Below are 24,675 nucleotides of genomic sequence, written 5' to 3'. Positions count from 1 at the left end.
GTGGGGCTTCTATGTGCCTGATGTTTGCTCAAGGACATCCATTGCTGGGAATCCCCATAGAGACCCATTTATCTCAAACAGACAGCCCTGTGAGCCTCAACCAGCCAATGGTGATATCATATGAGATGGAAACCCATAGACTCGGATGGAACAGGGTACCACCACAAACCCATTTTTTTCTTCTTCACAGAGCCAATTCATTATCTTTCTCCATGAAGAAAGGTCTTTGATTGATAGTTTTTCTTTGGGAGCTAGGAAGTCTCAGTCTAAGACAGATGGAGTTTTCCTCTTACATAAATTTACGACATGGTGTGATATTTCAGCAAGACATATAACACAGAAGTCTTTGCCAAGCTTTAATGTAATTTGTTTTGATAGCACACAAACGCAAATCCCCGCATTGTATTTAATCCAGAGATAATAAATAAAAAACAGGACAACTTGAGCATTGAAATGATAACTAGTTTCTTTGTCAAGCCAAGTTTCAACATCAGTTTAGCAGATATTAAAATATTTGTCTGCCAGCATTCAAAGAGCATTCACTTCATCAAGATATTTCCACGGTCTACATTGCTATATATGATGAGATCTTAATGACATGTAGGCCTGCTGTGCTGTAGGTGTTTCTACATTAAAATTGAATATATCTATTTTTCCCAAATTAAGTAGCAATGTCAGTATATTCAATAACACCAACCGTATTGCTTTGTAAGCTCCAAATTACCCTTTTTTCACGAATTGTAATATGAGCCATGTTTGAGGTCATGGGTCAGTGTCTTTTTTTCAGTCTAGGGAGGGAGTTATTAGGCCCACTGCCCATATGCTCAGCTGTTTTCGTGGCCTAGTTAAGACAAGTTAAAACAGAAGGGCCCCACAGTAAAGCCCCGCAAAGGAAAATGGTGAGCTAATATGTTGAATAACTTATTCTAGTTCTGCTCTCAGAGCACAAAGAGCGCAGAAAACAAAAAAACTGCTGAATCGAATTGATTTTCCAACCTATGTTTTCTTAGCAAATTGACCCGTTTTCCTAGGGTCTATATTTTCGCTTTTACTTAATAAAAAAAGATACAAACAACATTTTTGATACTTGTCAGTTAATTTCGCAGCTAACGTGAAATAGTCTAACACTCACCTAATAGGATTATGGTTGTGAATTGTAGGGCGTTGAACTGACCTTATTTTGTTTATTAGAATTCCTTTGTCAAAAGGAAGCCTATTGTGTTTGTTGGTATTATTATTAATATTCTAGTAACCTATTTGGCCCAATAACTCAGGATCTCCTTGGTAAAATGTTTTGAAATGTGGCACATTGATACAACAGGCCTAACCCCCTCACCAAGAATGGCCCACATTTCACCTGAGGCCATGCCCAAATGTCCCCTTTTCAAAGTGATGGCATTTCCACACCATTTGTCCAATTCTTCTGAAACACGGTGTACTTGCCTCATTTCTCATGGGGAACAAAAAGCCTCAAGGAACTATTAGGTCCGCCATGATATAGTGAGAAACAGCTAAATTATTCTTTTCTGAAACCATATGTCCAATTATGTTATGTTATATTACTATATCTGAACAAAATGTCAGTCTTCTGGACACTGGCCATTCATTTGTTGTTATACCTGGACAACAAATACAGCCTTGTTATAGTTGTTCTAGTAGTAGCTAGAGCTAGTAAGTGGTAGCTAGTGTAAGGTCAGAGGTTCAAAATCAGCCACGGCCATCTTTTTACAATTTTTGGATCCTGACAGAAATACCGGTTTCTGGTCTTCTGATCAATCCTCCGCTTGTCAAACATAGCAATGATTCATCTGTGGTATCCAATGGGAGGACAGAATATCCAATGGGAGGACAGAATATCCAATGGGGGGACAGACCATCCCAAGGTCTGTTGACATCCAGGAGCAAAAAGTTACATCCTCCATGGCCTGCCTAGTTCTTATCTCAAAGTGTTGACACTTTTACTCTCAAGAGTTCTGAGGCCCATTCCAGCCCATAGTGTTACCATTTCACCTCCCCTGACAGCATGCTGATCTATCGCATTCCTCCTCACATCAAAGGTTACATTCCCCAGTATATGGTGCACCTTTCACAGACTTAAAAACATCCTGGTGCATAAGTTCATTATTATCTGTTCTAATTGAAGCATTGATTACATTTGGAATATATGTTCAGCATTGTCATTCCACATTTAGTAAATCTGAGGTATTGATTATGAAACAGAGACTGCTAGAACATATGAAATAGCAGCATAGATTAGCAGTAGCCAATATATTTAATTCCTCCACATTTGCTAATGTTTTTCTCTGAGGTAAATACTACACAAAAAGCGCCTTAACTGTTGAATTGTGTAGATAAGATCATGCTACATATAGCCAGCATATTGGTTTTCTAGCATTGTGTGTGTAAAAGTTGTATTTTGATCGATATTGTAAGACCGCTTTGGACACGTTACTCGGACACTCACGAACTCACGCACTTGAAAGCGCCTGTGGCTCAGTTTGCTAGAGCGTAGCCTGGTATTTGGAAGCTAATGTGTAGTAGTTCAAATCCGGATGCATGCAGAGATTTAGAGTTTGGAACTGTGAAATCCTGCCATGTTCCCTTGTTGAAAGTTGTAACCCTCTAATATGTCAATTTTTCAATATTTTGCCATTTTGAGGTGGAATCCGTCTTTTCTGCTTACAGCTATATTATTAAATTGGCCGCGTTTCCCAGATTCTAAAAGCTTGTTAAAGAATCTGGGAAACGCGGCCAAGTCTTTACATCCATACCAAAATAAACTAGATCTGATTATTTTCTAATTAGCTGCACGTTGAGAAGCGTAGCATGGACAATGCTGTGTGGGTCTTGTCTGCCCTCTGCTGGCCAACTGTAAGCAATGTTAAGTGCCAGGGTGACATGCTGTTCATTCCGCTGAGTGGCGCTGCTACACAATGGTGGCCAAGCAAATGCTGGCAGAAACCGCAGAGAAAGAAGGCTGGTTTACTGGCGCGGAGTTTTTACGTCAAATCTAGTATCGCAATGGCAGCCCATTCCAGTGAGCTTGAAATAGCAAAGAAAAATTTAACTGAAGTAATTGGTGATAATGTTAAGCAGTAAGTTATTGGTTAAAGTTGTTGCTGTGTTGTTGTTTTATCAAGCTTTTCAAACTAGATGTGACAACGCCGAAATGATTGTAGGAAGTTAGCTACACTAGACAGTAGCTGGCTAGCTAGCTGCTGTGGCTAGAATAATGTGCAAAAAATTATAGTATGGATGATACTACTATATTTGGTTTGTGGTTATTTAGATATCTGACATTTGTTCAGGTTGTTGGAGGTTACTCCTATTTATAACATAACATTGCACGTACCTTACAGTTATTGGGCGAACTTGAAACTATGGTTCAAACAGAAGATAAGTAAGGAGGAGTTCGACATTGAAGCACGTCGTCTCCTGGCACAAGAAAACGGTTTGTAACTAGCTAGCTCTAGGTATATCAAACTGTGTAAGAATCTTCAAAGCTCTAATGTTGCCAATGGTGAGCCACATCTCATATCTGCCAACTTTGCAACTGACTTCAGTCTTTTCTCGTTCCTTCCCTTCAGTCCATGTTCATAATGACTTCCTCCTGGCCATTCTCACTCGCTGTCAGATCATCGTCTCAACACCAGGTATGTTGTCAGTGAGATATGTGCTGAAACTATAGTCGTGCAGCCCTTTCCAGATTGGCCTCCCTTTTAATATGCAAAGTTGTTGAGTATCTGGAGACATTGCATTGTTGATTTTATATGTCATACTGTGAGATGCTCTTTTGACTTGTTCATGTTCCAGAGGGAGCAGGGTCTCTACAGTGGACAGTGGGCTCCACCTCCAAGCCTGGCAAACCGAAGGGAAAAAAGAAATTCTCCTCTAGACAGAAATTTGACGTAAGTCCAATGAAATCGACTGTGGTTGACAGAAGCACATCATGAAATGCCATGAACGTGATTCTGCCCTCCCTTCCGTTGAAATATGGCCCAGTAACGGGTGTTTGTATGACTTGCCTGGGCTCCAGCATCGTTTCCAGCCCCAGAACCCCCTGAGTGCAGCCCAGCCGTTCAGCCCCCGGGAGGTGGGGTCAGAGGAGGAGGAGCTGCGCCTGAGTGCCCACACCCTGCTGCTGCCCACTCGGGGCCAGCTAGAGGCCCGCATGATGGTAACGGCCTTTGAGGTGGGCCTGGACAACGTCACCGAGGACGCTGTCAGTAGCATGGTCCATGCTGTGGAGGTGTGTACTGCATTGGTTAGGACCATATGGAGTGTGTATGTGTGTTGGGGTGGGCATGAAGCTCTTCTCAGGCACTCAGTTAGAATCTCTTCACTGGCAGGTTCACTTGAAGGACGTCCTTACTGCTATAGTGACCCGGAGGAAAGCTTACCGACTACGGGATGGACATTTCCCCTATGCCTTTGGCAGTGATGTCACACCTCAGCCCTACCTAAAAAACAGCTTGGCTGCCTATCACAGTGTCACTGAATGGTAAGGAAGTTGGAAACTCTGGAGCGTTGATTTGTGTTTCATTGATTAAGGCTAGGTCAGTGGCAAGCCACGGGTAGAGGAAAGCACCATCTCTGGACCAATATGATGTGATGACCAACTGCCCTTCAATTTGGCACCCATAACATATCGTTAATGATTAACAAGAAACTTTCCAATTTTTATAAAATCAGTAACTTGTCTAAGTTGGAGGATTTTTTTAATACGTCTACCAAAACATAGCCTGGAAATCTTTTTTTTCCTCTTTTTTTCAAAGCCTTTCAAATTGAAATGTACAATTCTAAAGTCTGAATCTCAGATTTGGATGATTTTCATTAGTATTGTGACTGCCTTGCTATTGATTGGGGGCAATTTTCCTCCAACCCTAGCCCCCCTCCAAGTGCTTCGCTCCCCGCAGGCCCACCCCCACAAGTGTCCCCAGACGAGGCTGAGCAACAAGCCGCCCTCCTCCTGGCCTGCTCCAGTGACAGCATCCCTGCTCCCCTCCCTCCAATCGGCATGTTCGATCTACTGGAAGCACTACAGGTGAGAGGATCCCCTCACAAAGAAATCGGACTGAGTACTGCATGCACTGTTTTGTACACAAACCGAGTGGCTGAATGCACCGTTCTTGCCTGAAACGACGACTCACTGTAGCCCTCCTGCTTTGGGTGCAGGTTCACCGTGGCGTGATGCCCTCTCACACCATGTACGCCCTGAACATGGAGCGCATCCTGTCTCGGCTGTGGCACCCCAGCCACGAGGAGCTGGAGCAGGACCACGTGCACCGCCAGCGCCTCGCCATCAAGGAGGGCCTGCTCATCAGTTGAGACTCAGCCAGACCAGATGTATGTAGGAGAGGGATGAAGGGCCTCTCTGGCCACTGAAGGTCTCTAGGTGGACAGATTGATAACTGAGGTGCAGCCAGTCAGACGAGAGTGATGCTGTATGAAGGAAAAGGGAGCAGTAGAGAAAGGGCCCTGTGTGGCTCCATACTCTACATCAGCCTTTCTTTATCCTGGTCCTCGTGATCCTCTGCCCTGCAAGTTTCCCCTCTTCCACACCTGATTGAAATAAATGGCTCGTTATCAGGCGTTTGCTGACCTTGTTAACAATCCATTAATTTGAAACAGGTGTGATGGAAGAGAGAAACATGCAGGGATGGGGTAACACTTTTGTTCTCTAACAAAATGTTCCAGAATACCCCTCAACAGTGAAATCTAGCCTGAGCAGCAACCAATTATGTAAATATGTTTGTATTATTATAATTTTTTCACAAAGACGTTTGGAAATAAATCGGATTACTTCTCCGTAATAATTTGCATTGAACTGGTGAATTACTCGTTTAATATAGTTAGTATACATTCAATTGGTGAATACTGAGTTTGCTAGGATGGGATATACACATTTGATGGAACGTGTTATAGAGGAATTTAGCTTTTAGCTGTTTACGCAGGTTGTCGAAGAATTGTCTTAAGAGTCCCACTTCTGGCAGCGCAGTATTTTAGGCACACCCACTCGTCATAGACTTCGCGAGTCCTCGGGAGAGCTCTCTTGCCATATTTGGCTTGCCTGCCGCTCATTTCCGACACGATGCTATCCAATCGCACGTCGTGCATTCACGCCACCAGACGATTACGCTACACTGGAGTGACTCAATGGTCTATCCGACCCTACTTCTGTCAACAAATCCTGAAATAATGCACTCTCGACTTGAACAATCAACCAAAGCTATATTTAATTAATTCGACCCTATATTTGGTTTATAATGTCAACGCTATTACAATTTAGTACAAAATACAATCATTCAATTCACTTGTTTCCACGTTTTATTTTTTGTTATACAAAATGTTTAAGTGCTCAAAAGACAGGCATAAAAATAGTTGTCCTATTACAAAGTAGCCTAATCATTCAGGTCTAACAGTTGTTAAACCTCAAAATATTGTCAACGAAGTAAGGCAATTTTCCGTCAGTAAGTTACACATCATGAGTCAGTCCTTGCGCAAAGGTGCGTCAATGAAGCAATGTTTTATACTGTGTTATTGTACAATTCGTCACTGGTGAGGAAACTCAGTGCTACACATGTTCTATATACATTTGCTACCGGACAATGTGAAAATGGAACGGGCAGACTGGCCACCACTTGATTCCACAAGGTCTGTTGTCGCTGTTCTGTCAAGGCGCAACTTTGTATCACGCCCCTTGGAGTTGCGTTTGGTCCCTAATTCAAATGTCTCTCGCTTGAGTCGCTTATAGCGCATTGTCCCTTTTAGTTCAAAAAGATTGGAGCTGCTGCGTCAAAATGAGCTGGCAGCCACTGTTAACGTGGTCCATGACCTTTTGTTTGAGAAGTGCAAGTTCATCCCGTAGCACGTTGGCAGAGGAAACCAACTCTGTGTGCTGGGTCTTCAGGTTTTTGACCCTGTCCTCTAGCCTCGAAATCCTTTCCAGCTTCCTTTTCCGGCATTTGGACGCGGCCACCCTGTTCCTCATGCGCTTTCTTTCGGCTTTGATCCGCTCCTGGCTTTCCATGTCGATAGGAGATAGTGGTGGGGTTTCGCCTGTCATCTCGGGCACCGTTTGGGGCTCCTCTTTGAATGCTTGTAGCCTCGCGTGCTGTGCTGACCGCTGGGGGTCCAGATGATTTTGGGACGTGACGGCTGTGTAACTGGCCGATGAGTGTCTTTCGCCAGTAGGTGCCGACGCAGAGTTTACAGCCCGACCGAAAGTGCCCAAGTTTGTATATTCCGGTGGCTCTGCACGAACAGTGCAGCTGTACGGAATACCATTGTCGGACACAGTAGATACGGGTGCCATGTCTGTGGTTGCATTGGTTTGCGCCTCCGAGCCATTGGGCATATGTTGCTGATAATGAAGCTCCGCGAGTGCCCTTACAAATCCCTCAGCAAACCCCTCCTGCTCGTCTGTGATGTTCTTGGGACAGAGAAACTGAGTAGGGGTGGGAGTAGTCAGCCCATTGCAGGACTGTATTATAAGTCTTTCTAGTTCCGGAGAGGCTAGTTTTAATAATCCCACATCAGGGGACGTTAGTATGTCAATCGCTTTCGCTCGCAATTGAGGTTTGAAATTTTTAGGGTCGTTTAGGTTCAGTGTCATACTCTGCTTCATAGTTTTCGGATTAAATCCATATCCTCCCATTCCACCGTGCTGAGAACTTGAGCCATTCACGGATTCGTCATAAAATGTCGCTTCCATCTTGGTAGGCATCAATTGAACTTTTCTTGGGATGTATAAAAAAAATCACATCCAACAATGTACTTCGACAGATAATTTCGAGTAATAAAATTCAATCCTCTCTCACCACCAGTCTAGGACAGGGTGCGCCTCAGAACTCAACTTGTCCACGGGAAAACTTTTCGTCTTGACCGAAAAAATTGTAGCCTAGCACAAAAACAGATCGATGTGTGAAATGGACATCAATAGTTCAATTAAAATATTGTATTAAAATAACAATTGTCCCCTGTGTACGTAGCTACGACGACTGACTGGCTACAATGTACTTTCTACCACTTCCAACGTGGAGTCGAACTTTATCCACTTCTAAGCTGCTGCTATACTGAAAATAACAATGATGTCATTTCTAAAGCTTCCCATTGGTTTGAGATTATGCGATGGGCGTTTCCTTTGTAATGACATGCAGGTTTCTTTGACAACCAGCCATATTCCCGCCTCCCGCAATGGCTGATGGGATTAGGTAATGCAGAAATGGAGCGATGTACTCTGGGATTACGTATTGTTTTTGAATATTTTGTTACCCGCTCATTTATGTGTATATTCTCTTGATTCTATAACAATATCGTATATCCCCACCCCATTTCTCCTTTTCCCCCATATGACACATCAAAAACGTTTGCGAGTACAGAAAAATTCATCGAATTATGAAAGGTAGCTAGACACTGCTATCCTTCCAAAAGACTCAAAACACTTTCTTCTTAATGAAGCTTTCAGTGTCCTAAATTATTAATCTTGTGCTACATTCAATCGCAAATCCTGCCGTACCTGTGGAAGATCTCATCGTGCCGTTGTAGTTGTAGCCTACTAACCCCTTCTTGATGCTGAGCTGAAAAGCTAGGTATAAAAAGTATTCCACGAGTGAATGTTTAAAACTTTTCTTTCTTCTAAGAATTTGAGGTATGTGTACTTTTTCAATAGGCCTATATACTATATGTCTGTCATGAATAATTGTCATTAGATGATTAATGTGTAATAAACTCTGGTCTGTGTGGTGAGGTCACACAGCTTGCATTATTCAACACATTTTGTTCAACCCTGCTATAAATAAGTCAAGGCCTCAACCACATGAGGTCCGCTCTGAAATGACAAGCTATGTTCAGATTCTTCACTATACTTCCACTTGGTCTGGTTTCAGATTTGAATATGAACAAACATTTACACCACTTTGGCCAAACGCTTGTCAGACAGGGGAGTAAGGCAACCTTGTTTCATGAATCCTTGTCCTCAAGTTGCATTTTTTTCAAAACAACAACCATTTGGAGATGTTTTAACACCTTTAATCAGAATGTCCAATTGGGATATTTTGGAAAGCTGCCCTTCTGCACAATAGTAGTACCGTCCACAAATGGCTTTAACAACAGCACTCCATGTCAACCCCCCAGACACTGCAAGGACATACAAATGTCCACACATAGTTGCATTATGTACTTATGTAATGTGATTATAAACAATTTGCATTATTTTCAATAGGCCTACCTTTCCACCACTTTCCTTTCAGGTTTGCTATTAGATTTGAAGCCTCTGACAATAATTAAGCACCTCACAGTGTATTGTATTTCTTCCTGCACCTGTGCTTTTACCCGTGTTTGGAACTGCGTAGGGGAGATTTACCATCAAACTACTTTTGACTCGGCCAAGCTTCCTGTTTCCCTGGCCACGTTTCCGCTCCCATGGCCTGATGGGTAACCTTTTGATAACATCACTTTCCTCCCTCTGATTTAGCCAGCTGCTTCCATGGATGTCCGTAATCAGAAGTAGGCCCAGTCACAACATGCTGTCTTTTGTTTTGAAGGGACAAATCCACTGCCTATGAAAATACACTTTGCCTCACAGCAAAATAGGTAGAGAACACTGCATGTGTTAATAACATTGCCTCTTTCTACCACTGCTGTGTACAGGACAGACGAGAGAGGGAGAGAGAGATTGGATTTCAAACATTGTCCATAATGTTTGTAAAGGACCATCTGTTTCTTCCTGTCCCCGCTGCTCTGTTTTTCCCCGTCCTTCATCTCCAGGATGGATTACTGCTCCAAACACACAGCTGACAGTGGACTGTTTACCTTGAGACTTTCACAATACATAGCATGACAATGACAGCCTCAGAAAACACAGTTAGCCGGAAATATACTTATATGTAACGTAAAGACATGGAAAATGACTGAAAAATGTGTGTACAACAACATTATCTTATTGCCTAGGTCTACCCCCCCCCCCCCCCCCCCCCCTTCCCAAATTCATGTTATTGCATGTTATGGCTTAAATTCAATAAATGGTAAATTACACGTTCACATGTTTTTATGATAAAAATAAATTCATTTTTCCGTAGCTGGGCAAAGGGGACGTAGTATGGCCGATATCCTTTTTGGACACTGTGACGTTCCGTTGCAAATCAAAGTACACCCCGACAAAAAAAGGGAAGCTGCAACAACAATTTTTTTTTGTCAGCGGGTAAGGCATAATTACGGTTTAATATTTAGGAGTTACCAAATCTATTTCAATTTTTTAAGTGAAAGTAGAGTTTAAGAGAAAGTAAATATTGACACCGTTACAGTTAAGAAGACATTACTCAACATACCATTGCTGTGCGAAAACGCTTGAATAGGGTAGCTTACTTAACAACATACAGAGGATTCAAACGATATTGGGCAACAACAAAAAACAGAAACTATCTCCAAGCAATGAGCAACTCTTCCTCCTATAGTGCAGGTGTTCTGCAGGCGTCTTTCTCATGACTGCTGTTGGTTCAGTGGAGAGGTACTACGTCGGAGTGGACGTGGGTACTGCCAGTGTGAGGGCCGCTCTGGTCACCAGGGATGGTCAGGTTAAAACCACGGCAGAGGAACCAATCAGCATCTGGGAGCCCCTCTCAGGTCATTATGTTCAGTCATCCACGGAGATCTGGGCTAGGTGTTGCAGCACTGTCAAAGTAAGAGTTGCCTTAGGGATATGTGTGTATGACTGGCATTGTTTGAGAGACAGATAGGTACTTTATTCATCCTCTTGGGGGAAATTAGGATGTTAAAGCAGTGAGTTAAAACAAGCACTACCTATCAACCAATGATGTGGTATAGAATGAGAGTGCCAGTAGGCCTATGCATAATTAAAAAGCTATGATGTAGAAACTAGAATACACAATATCAAGTACAAAATCAGCATAATATAGTATGAACCCCATAAACAACAGGTCAATAAGTGTCCTAAGTGGTTGCCTTGTGTGCCTTACAGCTAATTCCCAACCGGTTGGTCTAGTATTTACCACAGACATGGTTGTGAATGAGACAACATTTGTTTGTGTTGGTTGAAAATTAAACGTTAAATGAAACATAACTCACCTTTTTTTGTTTCCTTTATGATTGTCCCAAAGGAGCTATCTTATTCACATTTCACATAAATATTGTGCTGTGTTTAAACCAGAGAGTGACCCAAGAAGTCCAGAGAAGCCAGGTCAGAGGGATTGGTTTTGATGCCACCTGCTCTCTTGTGGTCCTGGACCAGAACTTCCAGCCTGTGGCCGTCAACCAAGATGGTTAGTTTGTGAGTCTATTCTGGAGCAAATAATTGCATGCAGTTTGATCAAGAGACCCTTGGTCTGTCTGTCAAAACATATTTGTTTGTATCTCTCTGGGACTTTTGTACACAACTACACTGTAAATGGGGGATGCATATTTTTATGACAAGCAAACAGATAAGGTGTGCACACTTCATTCAAACATGCTCTTTGTAGGTGAGCAGGAAAGGAATGTGGTGCTGTGGATGGATCATCGCTCTGCAGAGCAGGCATCTCGCATAACCAGCTATGGCCACAGGGTCCTGAGGAGGGTGGGAGGGGTCATGTCACCAGAGATGCAACCCCCGAAGCTGCTTTGGCTCAAAGAGGTCAGGGGTCACACTGTCAAGAAGCTTTTATTGTTGCGCTCCGGGCTTACAGCTGCTGTTCACGGCGCTTTTACTGAATAGTTCAAGTGGATTTAGTAACCCTTATTCCTTGTGCCTGTAATCTTGGAATATGATGTAGATGTTCACGTCAATATTCTTTAATCTTGGAATATGATGCAGATGTTCACGTCAATATTCTTTCTCAGAATCTGAGGGAGAGCTGCTGGAAGGATGCGGCGCACTTCTTCGACCTTCCTGACTTCTTATCTTGGAAGGCTACGGGATCTTTGGCTAGGTGAGCCCTGAGAGAGGGCGGGAGGCTCGGAATGGTATTTGCAGTGGTGCGAAATGCAAATGGTCTGTAGTGATGTCCACTGCGTTTAATGGTTGTGTGAACGACAGTGGAATGTGGCTGGGTCAGGACTGTGTCAGATCAAGTGTGCCTTCGTCTCCAGGTCCTTATGCACTCTGGTGTGTAAGTGGACTTACTGCCCCATAGACGGATGGGATTCCAGTTTCTGGACAGACATCGGCCTGGAGGACCTGCTGGAAAACAACCATTCCAAAATAGGTCAGTCGGGGGTCACACCTGAAATCACAACCTCACACGGCTAGTTTTCGTTTCACAATGGGCATCTCTGCATAATCTGTCATTCAGTGAGTCTGGTATGTGTTCCCCTGCTTTCAGGCAGCCTGACCTGCTGTCCAGGGAGCCATGTGGGGGAGGGCCTCACCCAGGAGGCTGCAGCCGGTCTGGGGCTGGACAGGGGCACTGCCGTGGGGGCCTCCCTCATAGATGCCCACGCTGGAGGCTTAGGTACTGTGGGGTCACCTGTCCAATTCCAGAAGGTTTGAGCTGAGCCGATGGTCCGTTGGTGGTTCACGTTGCCTAACCCGCCACACTCTTTTGGACTTTGCCCACAAGTCATTCCTGATGTTTGTTTTCATAAGCACAAGCTTTATCCTCTGGCTCCAAATGCAGACATCTGCTTTTTGTTCAGAGCGTTAAACTGCTGATGAACTCTGCTGTGACCTCGGCTGATCACACAATGTCACCCCAGTCAAAGGTTAAAGCACTCCGTGGTTTAACTGTTGTACGTACCGTGGTGATGTACGCCCTGGAGTGTGTATACCCGTGTCTCTTACCACCCTTTAAACTCAAACCAGCTTGGCAAACATTATTCCAGCACTTATTGTCACTGCTGAATTCCACGTGAAGGTCACAGACCTACTTCAAAGGGTCAGGGTGAAAACGTTTGACTATTAGAAGTCGTCTTTCTTCCTGGTGTAATTATACACTCCCAGCCTCTCCAGGCACTAGTTAACTTCTCCAAAGGAAGGCAAATACTATTATTTTAAAATGTGTTTTGTCTTTCCAGGCGTGATTGGTGCAGATGTACGAGGTTTCCGTCTGCCATGTGAGGACCAGCCAATCACATCGCGCATGGCTGTGATCTGTGGAACGTCGTCCTGCCACATGGCGGTTAGTGGTTTTCAACCAAATGGCTCCTTTTGTGCTGCTCAAAAAATGAGTGACTCGGACTTCCTTATGGGTTGCTCTAGTTCAGAGGTCGCCAACCTGTCGATCGCGATCGACGTGTCGATCTCGGAGACTTTCCCTGTCGATCTCCAAAATAATTTCAGAAATACTGATCTCCGACTAATTCATGAACGCGGAGGATTCTTAAACTGAACGCGCGTTCTCTTGTACCTGGATTTGCATATTGGCCTGTGCGTGTTGCAAAGCAATTCACCGACAGAATAAATGGGCGTTTTTTCCCGAAGACGACCTTTGAGAGACCTGCTATCCCAGGATACCTGTGGGCGTGGTTGCCGTTGGTTTGTTTATTTACCCGGCCGTGTTGTCCACATAGTGTTAGCAAGCATGGCAGAGGCACCACGAAAGAGGGCGAAAAACTACAGTTTCCATCATGAATGGGAGGAGGAATTCATCTTTACCTTGGTAAAAGACAAGAGTGTGTGTATGTTGTGCCACCAGCCACAGGCACTGTCTAAGCGAGGGAATTTGGAGCGGCACCACAACACTAACCATCCGAAATTCAAAGACTGCTATCCACCAAAGAGCGCAATCCGCGCCAAAAAAGTTCAGGAGCTGAAAGTGGAGTTGAAGGCTCAACAGTCGCTTTTCTCACAACCTACGTCTCAAAGTAGGGCTGCAACTGAGGCGTCATTTCGTATTAGCCACATTTTGGCTAAACACAAGAGACCTTTTACAGATGGGGATTTGTTTAAGGAACTATTGACCGTCACCGCAGAGACTGTTTGCAGCACCTTCAAAAACAAAGAGGACATAAAAGCTGCATTCCGTGCTGTGCCTCTTGGTCCTACAACAGTGACACGAAGGATCGAGTTACTGTCGGATAACGTTGGTCAACGGGTGTTGGAGGACTTGTCACTCTGTGAATATTTTTCACTGCAGTTTGATGAATCGCTGGATGTAATGGACACGGCTCAGCTTGTTGTATTTGTCAGAATGGCTTTCCAGGACTTTACAACAAAGGAGGACTTCCTCACTCTTCTCCAATTAAAAGAGAGAACGAGAGGTGAGGATATTTACAACGTTTTTAAAAGCTATGTCCGTGAAAAGAACATCCCCATTCAGAAACTGGTGGCAATCACTACCGATGGGGCACCGGCAATGTGCGGTGTGCACGCTGGTTTTATAGCACTGTGCCGTAATGATCCGGATTTCCCCGACTTCATGAAGTATCACTGTGTGATTCATCAGCAAGCCTTGGCTGGGAAAGTTGTGGACTTTTCTCATGTCATGTCACTGGTGGTCAAAGTGGTAAACTCGATTCGAGCAAAAGCGCTTCAGCATCGCTTATTCAAGGCGTTATTGGATGAGCTCGATTCGGCGTATGGAGACCTGCTTCTGCATGCTGATGTCAGGTGGTTGAGTCGCGGAAAAGTGCTGCAGCGATTTGTTGACTTGCTGCCTGAGATTAAGACGTTTCTGTCGAAAAGGAACGAGGAGCACGAGGAACTTTCAACGGATGCGTGGCTACTGGACCTGGGGTTTCTGACGGACCTAACCGGAAAACTGAACTCGCTCAACCACGAACTCCAGGGAAAAGACCGGCACCTCCTCCACATGATCAGCGCAGTGAATGCGTTCAAGGCCAAACTCTGTGTCTGGACCACGAATCTGAGGAAAGGGACGCTGACACACTTTACAAACCTGGAAAAAATGTCACAGTCCATCAAAGACTCTTCTGACTTTCACCCTGAGCAGTACTGTGTGCACCTGGACAAACTGGCAGCGGAGTTCAGTCGACGTTTTGGTGAGTTAGAAATCATGAAGGATATTGCTGCATTTCTTTCAAACCCATTCCTGCCTATTAATACAGAGGAGGTTGCAGACCAATTCGAGAAAGCATTTGCTTTGCCAAGTGGAGTGGACATGGAGATGCTTGATTTGCAAAATGACATTGAGCTGAAAGCCAGGTCAAGGGACAGTGACTTTTGGGGACTTGTCAGCCGAGAGAAGTTTCCTCTCCTCAGTGCATGTGCACTAAAAGTGAGTGCCTACTTTGGATCGACCTACCTCTGTGAAATGGCATTTTCACAGATGAAAATCACCAAATCCAAGTACAGGAGCCGGCTTACTGACAGACACCTCACAGACTGCCTCAGACTGGCTGTCTCTGCTTATGAGCCAAACTACAAGGCACTCACAGACAGTGTTCAGTCACAGCCATCACACTGACTTGTCACATGAGAAATTTGTCAGTGTTGTGTTGTAACTTCAGTTTATAAATAAAACCGTTCATATCCAGCCTGCTCATTGCAAAAGTGTTTTTTCTTGTTCATATTGTTCACAAAGTGTTTGATTTCATTCAATTACAATAAGGCCAAATATAAAGTTAAGTTGTAAGTTCAGTCTGGAGTCTGTTCTGTCTCTCAACGCCTCAATAGGTAGATCTTCGGGTCACCAAGGCAAAGGTCGGTGATCTTTGGCCTAAAAAGGTTGGTGACCACTGCTCTAGTTAATACAGTACCCGAGATATGTCTGCCTTAACACCCAAATGTGAACCCCCCGCTGAGGGTTTAGTTTGAAAACCAGCCAAGCAGTTTGTGGTTAGGATGTCTACACAATGCTACACGGTGTTTAAGTGTCCGTGCCTACCTAATCTCATGCCACCCAGTTTTCCCCCCATTGTTTTAGGCCCAAACCTTCAGGATCGGCCATCCTGAACACGCTCCCTCTTATCCACCAACGTGATGTGTGTCTGGCTTCAGAATACACATCCTTGTGTGTGTTAATCTGTTGATCCCCTTTTCCACACTTGCTGAACACGGTGCTGTCCCCTCTTTCAGATCAGCCAGCAGCCTTTGTTTGTCCCTGGGGTTTGGGGACCCTACCTGTCGGCAATGGTGCCCGAAATGTGGCTTAATGAGGGAGGCCAGAGTGCCACAGGAAGACTGGTGAGAGCTTATGGTGCATTGAGACTGGGATTGAAGGGAACCTACACTGCAAGCCACAGTGACTGTAGTTGTTTTTTTATCCATCCCCTAGATTGATCATGTAGTGAAGGGCCATGTGGCCTACACCCAGCTAAAGGAGGAGGCAACAAAAAGGTTGGCTCTACCCTATGGGATTTCAGACTGAACTTGTGTTAAACATTATCCCCACATGCCTACTATTAGACTTGGTTTTATCCAATGTTTATACATTGTTTATAAGCTTGCTGTAGATGTACTATTTCCTGTGTGGATATGGGCTACCGGTCAATCATTCTACCATTTTAATGTAATAATTTGCATATGCTGTCATTTGACCCCGTCTCTTGAATGACTCTAACTCTTTGCAGGGGGGAGAATGTTTATGCCTACCTGAACTCACACCTGGGCTCCATGGCCAAGGACCAGTCCTCAGTGGACCTGCTGGCCTCCAGCCTGCATGTGTGGCCAGACTTTCATGGGAACCGGTCGCCCCTGGCAGACCCTACTCTGAGGGGCGCGGTGAGGGGGGAGAGGGCCTGGTGCTCTGACCTAACCAAAACATATCAGGTCCATTTGAGCTGGTGTACGTTTGGGATGATGGGGGGATGTCTGGCTTTGCTTTACAGGTGGTGGGGCTGTCGCTGTCCCAAACCCTGGGTGACCTAGCCTTGCTGTATCTTGCTACTGTACAAGCCATTGCTGTGAGTTCACTGGGCTAAGTCCGTGCCATCTTGTCACAAACGGTGATAGATGGTTGTGATGGGTAACTTTGTAATTCTGATAAGCTACATGGCAACACTGGCCTCTTGTCTCTGTACTTTCAGCTTGGCACCAGACATGTCCTTGAGGCCATGAGGAAGGCAGGACATGACATCACAACCCTTTTCCTGTGTGGGGGGTTGAGTAAGAACCCTCTTTTTGTGCAGATTCATGCCAATGCTACAGGTTTGTTCAAGTACATTTGTAAATTATGAATCCAATTACAACAAATAGATTTTACAGCCTTGTATTGCTTACATACAATGTATTCCCAGGTTTGCCGGTGGTCCTTCCAGCCCAGACTGAAGCAGTGCTTGTGGGGGCAGCAATCTTAGGAGCCTGTGCCTCACAAGACTACAGTTCTATCCAAGTAATAACACCAACACACAGACAGATCTCAACAATTTTCTCAAAATGTTGACAACAAAGCAGATAGTTACTGATTCTACACCGCCATCTACTGGAGAGAAACAAGAATGGCGAGAGATGCACCTCAAGTCCCTGTTGGTGTTTAAAGGAGCTGGTGACTGGAGCCCAGGCTGGTTCACTGACAGAGATGGTTTTCTGTCTGTAAATAGAGTGCTGCCTGGCTAAGGCGCTGTGACATTCCTCCAGCATAGCCCTTAACACAGTGGAACGACAATCCTTTAAGCCAGATATGCTAAAAATACAAATTTATTTGGACTAGGTTGCACCTGTCAACCGATTTGGAGTCATCGCTGCCCAGGCAGTTGCCGCTGTCTGATCTTTTGAGCCGGGGGTGCGGGGCGCTCCTGAGCGTAGAGAGGTTCTGACCCAAACAGAGACGCAGCACTGCTCCTCACAGGAGAGCCCTGCGAGTCAAGGTGCACAACTGGGTCATCGTCACCGGCGACGCATGTTTTAGTGTTCCAAACAAGAATGGGTTTCATGAATGTGTTTTCTTGCGTGTGTTTCAGGAGGCCATGGAGAATATGGCTAAGGTGGGGAAAGTTATCCAGCCCTCCAGGGACATCCAGAGGTGAGAAAGACGTGCATCAAGCCCCCGGCTCAAAATGTGACCTCAAATCTTTATATATATATATATGTATAGTGTGTACACATCCCTTTACCCAGTCCCATGTTTCTATAATTCATCACGCTCGAGTTATAGTTGCATATCTAACACAAGGCTTTTCTCAGCTTCTACCAGAGGAAGATGAAGGTGTTCCTGCGTCTCTTTGCCCACCAGAGGGAGTACACAGCCCTCATGACGGAGTGATGACGCTGCCCCATGGCGACCAGCTCCCATCCCCTTCACACAGCAGACTGCACCTGGCACCAGTGCTGGTACCTCATGGCAGTAGATACACATTGGGAGCGCACTATTGCTCCCCTAAGATATCACCAGTTGCCACTTACTGCAGTCTTCAACATCATCTGTGTGGAAGTGGATGCGAGCGAAAATGTATTCCACAACGAAAGACTGAAGAAGAATTAAAACATTAAGATGGTAGCTGATGTAGACAGAATATTCTGGTAAACAGGTATTACTATGCATTATTATATGGTTACCATTACTGAATAACCATACATTATACTCATGTAAGATGAGACAGCATTTCATAGTTTTGTCTGAATGCTTAGTTATGACACATTAGGTTTGACAATACATCTCTGAATCTGGGTCCTAAACGTGTGGAAGCCTCTTTCTCTTACCTTCCAAGTTCAGTAATGAATCTCTATTCTACCACTCTTTCCCTAAGTCCATTTCTCTCTCCTGTCATCTGTCCATCGCTCCCCCCGCCCCAGTGCTCCACTCACGTCAGACACCAAGGAATGTTTGTTCCCAGAGTTGTACGGGATCAAAGGCGGTAATCTCTTGTTGGTGTTGTCCCGTTGAGAGAAATGCCAAATCCCACACAGCTGAGTTAACAGCCAACTTCAAACGACGGACCAACTGATATGCAGCGCTTTGTGACGACCTTTACCAGGTGTTACAGTGACCAGGCTTCCAACACATTGATGGGGGCCTGTATTAACATCCAGAACCTCCACTACAAACTCTATTCATATACAGTCAATACTAACACACTGATAAATAGCCAAATGCTCTGTGACATTTAAGTGTTTTTATTTATTTATTGATGTTCAGCTTTTCATGAGGCAACAAACTTGTGAATATCACACATAATCCGTTTGTAATTCTCAAGTGTTTTGAAGTGGTCTGTTTGTTTAAATACCAGGGGTAATCATGGCATGCCTACCTGAGTCCATGACACAGGAACTTTGACATCACCTTCTGTGATTAATACTCTCAAATACATTGTAAGGAGCGATCACTTCTTTATCTGTAATAATGGTCCCGTCAGTGACATTGAGAGGTTTGGGCGCCCCTCATGGCTGGGGTGTGTAGCGCAGGTATTTCTTCCCTGAGGGCAGGTCTTTCTTGTACACCCCGGCAGGAAAGAGAGAGGCAGCCTCGTCCTCTGGGATGTTGGGCAGAACCATCACACGATCTCCAGGCTTTACAGGAGGGTTGGAACAAGAGGTAGAGTCGACACAGTTTGATGTGAGAATCAACCCTGGGTGATAATGTTCACTGTTGACATTGCAACTTTTAACAAGTACAGGTAGAATGAGAATACTTTTGGTCTGGACAATTCCTAACGGCCTATCTAAATGTTTAATAAAATATTCAAACCTATAATAAATACTGTAAGGTCTAACTTATATGTTTGACCAGGAATTTGTGTATACTGTACATGTCACTCTTTTGGAGTTGCAGTATCTGTTATTGTTCCGATGGTTATAGTGAAAGACATTAGTTACTATTAGTCTCACCTTCCAGTCTGCAGGGGTGGCTACCCGTTTCTGTGCAGTGAGCTGGAGGGAGTCAATCACTCTCAGAATCTCATCAAAGTTGCGTCCAGTTGTCGCTGGGTAAAGTAGGGAGAGCTTCAGTTTCTTGTCTGGACCAATGATAAACACCTGAAAAGCAGAGGCCAAATACCCCCAAATGAGGACGGATAAATATAGCCAACTGTATGTGATGTATGTGATTAACATCCACATTGAGATTTAGGGCTGTTTTGGTGTCTGAGAAAGATGGCGGACAGAGAGAAAGAGGGCAGACTCACACAGCGGGCTGTGAGGGGCATGCCTTCCTTGTCCTTCTCATCAGGGTCCAGCATGCCTAGAGACACTGCCAGCTCCCTCTGACTGTCAGCTATGATAGGGAAGGGGAGGTCACAGCCAGGCTCCTCGTTGTTATAAGCCAGGATGTCCTTAAAAGCCATATCAGAGTTTCCATTACTGAGACAAGTGTTGAAGGTTGCTGGATTATATTGCTGCAGGGTCCAACCACAGTTAGCACAAATGACTAAATAGTGTTAGCAGGGCCTCAGTAAACAAGAGTTGTTCTTAGATGAGGTGGGCCGCAAACTATGTCATGTAGGCCTAGATCTAACCATTCAGACTTTATTTTATTCATGACAAGAAAATGAATGATCAAAAACCATTGGCTTTAGCTAAATCTAGGGTAGCTATTTTTATTTGGTCATGGGTGTTGACACAAATGGATTTTGGAGAGCTTTTATATGATGGAGTCATGACAGGGTTACAGTTGATACCTTGCTCCAGCCACAGTGGTCCTCCACATTGTCGATTGACAGGGCGATCATCTTGACGTTGCGCTTGGTAAACTCACTACTGAGCTTGGCAGCTCGACCCAGCTCTGTGGTGCACACTGGGGTGTAGTCACGGGGGTGGGAGAACAGAATTCCCCAGCTAGGCAGAGAGAGATGAAAGAGAGTATGAGGGAGATTAGCAGTGGCCTGGAGAGGAATGTCAGCATCTCTCCCAGTGGCTCCTGTGTGTCTGTTATAATGCTATAGGTTTACTCAAGTTGACTAGGTTGGTCTTTAAGAGACTCTTTGCAATGTTTGAATGTTGTCACTTGTCATAACTACAATTAACATGGGCTACATGCTTGTTTAAACGAACAAGTCTATAAAGGTGGTGGCCTACATGTCAAAGGAGTGGAATGTGGAGCATGTGGTTACTGCCACAAGTGATATCAGCGTTTCAACTAACTAAAAGCACATCCGATTCAAGTCCTATCATATTATTAATAATAGTAGTGAACAAAATACTAGTTACATGGCCTAAGGAGGGCCCAACTAGCGAAAGCGTTTTTAAAATGAGGAATAATTGCATTAATGTATCAGCTGTCCTCAGATTTCGAGTGCAAAACAAATCCTCTCATCACAATAGTAGCCGATTACGATATGAAACCTTACGCCATTGTACAATCAGTTAGGTAGGCCAGTTAACCGTAATTTTATAAAAGTAAGCTAGTGTATTAGCAATTGCAACAAAAACAAATGTGAATGTATATCGTAATCGATGCTCCGCTCTATCGTATACAGTAGGCTATTCGCAAGCAATTACTCACGAGTCACCCAAGAAGTCATGGAATTGTATTTTGCCGGTAGTTGTTTCGGCGTCGAAATCAGGGAACACATCCCCTAGCAAGAGACCTGGCATGGCTGGCTGAGGCGGTCAAACGGTTACTCAGCACGTCAGTGATGATGATTTGGATTAAGTGAGTAGGTAGATGATGAGAGGCGAAGGCAAAAAAATGCGGGGCAGTGGAAACCCCGGTTAAGAAACGTGTTTTTTTTATTCCGAAAGTTACAACATTTTCGCTCCTTGTTAAGCTATGTTACAGCACAAAACACATTGTTTTTGGAATTTGAATATGCTGCAAATTTAAATTCATAATTCAATTGTCCGACGAGTCCACGCTCACAGTCTACTTTGCCAATCACTTTCCAGCAATGAGTTAAAATGAAGACCAAACTTGTCATGTCAGTTCGTGTCACGTGACTCAATCCATCTCGCAACAGTTGGTAACATTTTAACTTCATTGTGTCCGGTGCTTGAGTTTTGAGGATGCTGCGAGTTAATACGAGGATATCATTTAATACCAGCCAAATCGACGAACAAATAAAATAGCCTACATGCTGTATTCAATTTTTTTCTTTTTTTTACCACCCGGGGAATAATGCCGTCGCCCAAGCAAAGGAGGAATAGCAGTCGTAGTGGCAGTATCAGTGGGGCAGCTGTCAATGGAAAATTTGAGTTTGCTACAGTAACACGTTACCGGGTGTCAGAGTGCCCGTCCCGCCGCCGAAGCTCCAGTTGCACACATGTCTCCTCAGTAGCACAGACAGAGGATTTTTCTGTAAGCTTGAATCAGTCCATTTTTGTTATCACCTTCAGGTTGTTTTTAGCCATAGACTTGTGGCTGTCAAAGCGGCTGGGTGTGTGCGCCTGTGAGGACTCTTCATGGGGCAGCATACGACCCCTGGTGAGGCTGGTGGAGCTCTCTGGCCATGCCATTCCGTGGTTCATCGGCACCATGTATTGTTTACTCAGAAGCGAGACCGTCACAGAACAAGAAATGATGCTGAACCTTGTATTAGGTAAGCAACCCCATGTCGAGTTTCTGTAGGCTATTCAAGCTCACATTTAACACTGAGCACTAAAGGCAAATGTGTGTGATAAATACATAAAAACTTTCATCCATAAAAAGCAAATTCTCAATCGATAGCCCTTCAACTGGCAAAAGTTAGACTAATCACTGAACCAACTTTTCTCTTTGTAATTCGTTGTGCTTTAAGAATTATTTTATAATGAGTAGGCTACCATTGCATTGTTATTGAGGTACTGACATGGTACCTATTTGTAATGAATCTCTTATTCTACCAAAGGCCTATAGACCATATGTCATCCAGGGCATGCAGGATAATCCTGGAAATCGCTGAAAAGATTATAGAGCCTTTCCCAAATCGGCATTATGATCATGTCTTTGTTGAGCAGAATTGGCCAAATCCCCAGCATTGCTGTAATTGTCTGATATCACATTAAATATGTCCATCGATTGCGTCCTGCGATCAATGACAAGTTTATTTTTCAGTTGCTAGTCCTCCTGCGAGAGTAGTCAACTCGGCAGCTGTTGCATAGCGGCACCAAGGACGGGGAAAGGATGCATCCGTGGAAAGTTGTTTATCCTTTTAACCTCCCGATAGTCACCTCTGAAAATGGACAGGAAATAAAACGGCTGTTGGTGATTATATGCCAGTTGTAGAGCACGTGTCTCTCATGATACTTATAGGATTAGATGCTTTGAGGTACTTGGGAGAGGCCTTCAGTTGGCATATGTTCCAGCAACAGGATAGAGTTTGAAAAGGTCAAAGGTTAGGATTATCGCGAAGGATAATGGAGTCCTATACTAACTGATGTTTTGACAAAAACTGACACTCATAAAGGTAACATCCTCTTATCACCTATCTCTGTGTCTTTCACTCCCTTCCAGCTCTCCTACTGGATCTGGCTCTAGTCAGAATAACAAAGACCTTGTTCCACCGCCGGAGGCCTGTCCAGAACCGCTCTGACATGTTCACCACCTACTTTGAGGAGCGTTATTCCTTTCCCTCGGGCCACGCCACACGAGCTGCCATGTGTGCCCGCTTCCTGGCGGCGCAGCTGGTAGGCACAGCCCCCATGCGAGCGCTGGTGCTGGCCTGGGCTGCCATGGTGGGACTGTCCCGGCTGCTGCTCGCCAGGCACTACGTGACCGACGTGAGCTTTGGCCTGGCCATGGGCTACTGCCAGTACAGCTTAGTGGAGAGGCTGTGGGTGTCCTGGGGCTGCTTGCAAGACCTCCTGCTTCTGCTGCTGGGGGAGGGACAAGCCGTTGTGTAGGGTACTGGTGGATCTTACCAGGTTTCATCAAATGAGGGATGATTTCAAGGTGGAGGCCAGAAAACGCAGAGAAAATAACTGTGTGCCTTCAGCAAAATATTCTTTGAGCATTTTCTCTTCCAATGTTGTTTTTTAAATATTGATTATCATTTGTCTATATATATATGTTTGTGTGTGTATAGCTTGTGTGTCCTTCGTGTTTGTTACATTTTCAAGTGTGAGGTCACAGAGGTTTCACTGCATTGGTTGGAATGGGATGGTCTATGGGTTTGTAATGTAGAAACACACATGCAATTTTATAGCAAAATTGTTCTGGTGTCGCATGCACTTCTACTCTCAGTGTAGAAATTCAAAGGAGCTTCATATAAACATGTGTTCACATTTCATTTGTTTGTTAATTCTTTTGCACATAAATCCACATGAGGAGACTGTATGATGTTAATAGAGAAGAGAGAGCAAGAGGATTTGGCGAGTTTGCGTGTGGATGAAACTGAAACGTTATCTGATCTTCAGTGGTTAAAAAATGATTACATGCGATGCTTGACAGTCCAATGCCCATATACGGTGCTGTGGTATTGTCCTGGCTGACAGGGTTTGTGTGTGTAGGAGGGGGTTACCAAACCCTCAACAAAGTTTCCATTCGTTTGCAGCTGCCACTAAGTTTCCTGACTGTCATCATAACTCATCCCCCCTTAGAGTGTTGGTCACTCCCAGCCCCAGTGTCATCCTCCCCAATGCTGCCCATCCCTCCAGCCCTTTAGTGGAGAACCTGCCTCTCGCCCACCCGAAGAGTCCCCCTTGGGGGTGGTGAGTTTATGTAACACTGGCCTAAATCATTATTGTTGGAGGTTAGAGGGCATTCAGCCTTGTCATCTCTGTCAGTCCTGCAGTGGGGTTCACAGTATGGGCTTGTGGTAAAGCTAAAATACGTGGGCCTATAATAGTTTATAGGTAGTGTATTTACATGACTTCGTTTTTTGTTCCAGCAGATGGAGCTCTGGAACAGATCGAAGCAGGTCTATTGGTCTCTCGAATGACGTGCAATGTGTTGCACTCGGCAAACCTAACCCATGCAATTATGTGTTTCGGCT

General features: G+C 44.6%; 5 protein-coding genes across 10 annotated transcripts; 3 read left to right on the top strand and 2 right to left on the bottom strand.

Annotated features, from left to right (window-relative positions):
* The first annotated feature begins 2,973 nt into the window (after nt 1-2,973).
* Nucleotides 2,974-6,229, top strand: tada1 (transcriptional adaptor 1). The gene is made up of 8 exons (XM_047027031.1): nt 2,974-3,095; nt 3,360-3,451; nt 3,588-3,653; nt 3,814-3,908; nt 4,037-4,249; nt 4,350-4,501; nt 4,888-5,044; nt 5,176-6,229. The coding sequence occupies exons 1-8, from the start codon at nt 3,022-3,024 to the stop codon at nt 5,326-5,328; spliced, it is 1,002 nt and encodes a 333-aa protein (XP_046882987.1). The 5' UTR covers nt 2,974-3,021; the 3' UTR covers nt 5,329-6,229.
* An 85-nt stretch (nt 6,230-6,314) lies between these two features.
* On the bottom strand, nt 6,315-8,074 carry LOC124472272 (transcription factor AP-1-like). Its single transcript, XM_047027034.1, has one exon. It carries the CDS (start codon nt 7,724-7,726, stop codon nt 6,773-6,775), a length of 954 nt encoding a protein of 317 aa, XP_046882990.1. The 5' UTR covers nt 7,727-8,074; the 3' UTR covers nt 6,315-6,772.
* Nucleotides 8,075-10,107: 2,033 nt separating this feature from the next.
* Nucleotides 10,108-18,500, top strand: fggy (FGGY carbohydrate kinase domain containing). 6 transcript variants are annotated; one of them, XR_006956624.1, is made up of 17 exons: nt 10,108-10,201; nt 10,455-10,679; nt 11,168-11,279; nt 11,478-11,629; nt 11,836-11,924; nt 12,085-12,200; nt 12,318-12,446; nt 13,009-13,112; nt 15,971-16,078; nt 16,170-16,231; nt 16,465-16,615; nt 16,723-16,797; nt 16,921-17,041; nt 17,131-17,225; nt 17,544-17,700; nt 17,794-17,855; nt 18,017-18,500. XR_006956624.1 is itself a non-coding variant. In XM_047026982.1 (16 exons), the coding sequence occupies exons 2-16, from the start codon at nt 10,482-10,484 to the stop codon at nt 18,093-18,095; spliced, it is 1,653 nt and encodes a 550-aa protein (XP_046882938.1). In that variant the 5' UTR covers nt 10,108-10,201; nt 10,455-10,481; the 3' UTR covers nt 18,096-18,500. The 6 variants fall into 6 exon arrangements, 5 of the variants coding, with proteins under 5 accessions (XP_046882938.1, XP_046882941.1, XP_046882940.1 ...); XM_047026982.1 differs by lacking the exon at nt 17,544-17,700; XM_047026984.1 differs by lacking the exon at nt 17,544-17,700 and having other exon boundaries at nt 10,123-10,201; nt 10,460-10,679.
* A 430-nt stretch (nt 18,501-18,930) lies between these two features.
* On the bottom strand, nt 18,931-21,672 carry prdx6 (peroxiredoxin 6). The gene is made up of 5 exons (XM_047027050.1): nt 21,270-21,672; nt 20,446-20,602; nt 19,954-20,100; nt 19,658-19,804; nt 18,931-19,339 (listed from the first exon to the last, which is right to left on the bottom strand). The coding sequence occupies exons 1-5, from the start codon at nt 21,359-21,361 to the stop codon at nt 19,211-19,213; spliced, it is 672 nt and encodes a 223-aa protein (XP_046883006.1). The 5' UTR covers nt 21,362-21,672; the 3' UTR covers nt 18,931-19,210.
* Nucleotides 21,673-21,703: 31 nt separating this feature from the next.
* LOC124472276 (phospholipid phosphatase 6-like) lies at nt 21,704-24,395 on the top strand. Its single transcript, XM_047027039.1, has 2 exons — nt 21,704-22,302; nt 23,196-24,395. The coding sequence occupies exons 1-2, from the start codon at nt 21,882-21,884 to the stop codon at nt 23,582-23,584; spliced, it is 810 nt and encodes a 269-aa protein (XP_046882995.1). The 5' UTR covers nt 21,704-21,881; the 3' UTR covers nt 23,585-24,395.
* The last annotated feature ends 280 nt before the right edge of the window (nt 24,396-24,675 follow it).

The sequence above is a fragment of the Hypomesus transpacificus genome, chromosome 10 (assembly GCF_021917145.1).
Source record: "Hypomesus transpacificus isolate Combined female chromosome 10, fHypTra1, whole genome shotgun sequence".
NCBI lineage: Eukaryota > Metazoa > Chordata > Actinopteri > Osmeriformes > Osmeridae > Hypomesus > Hypomesus transpacificus.
This window is presented reverse-complemented; position numbering and strand designations above follow the sequence as displayed.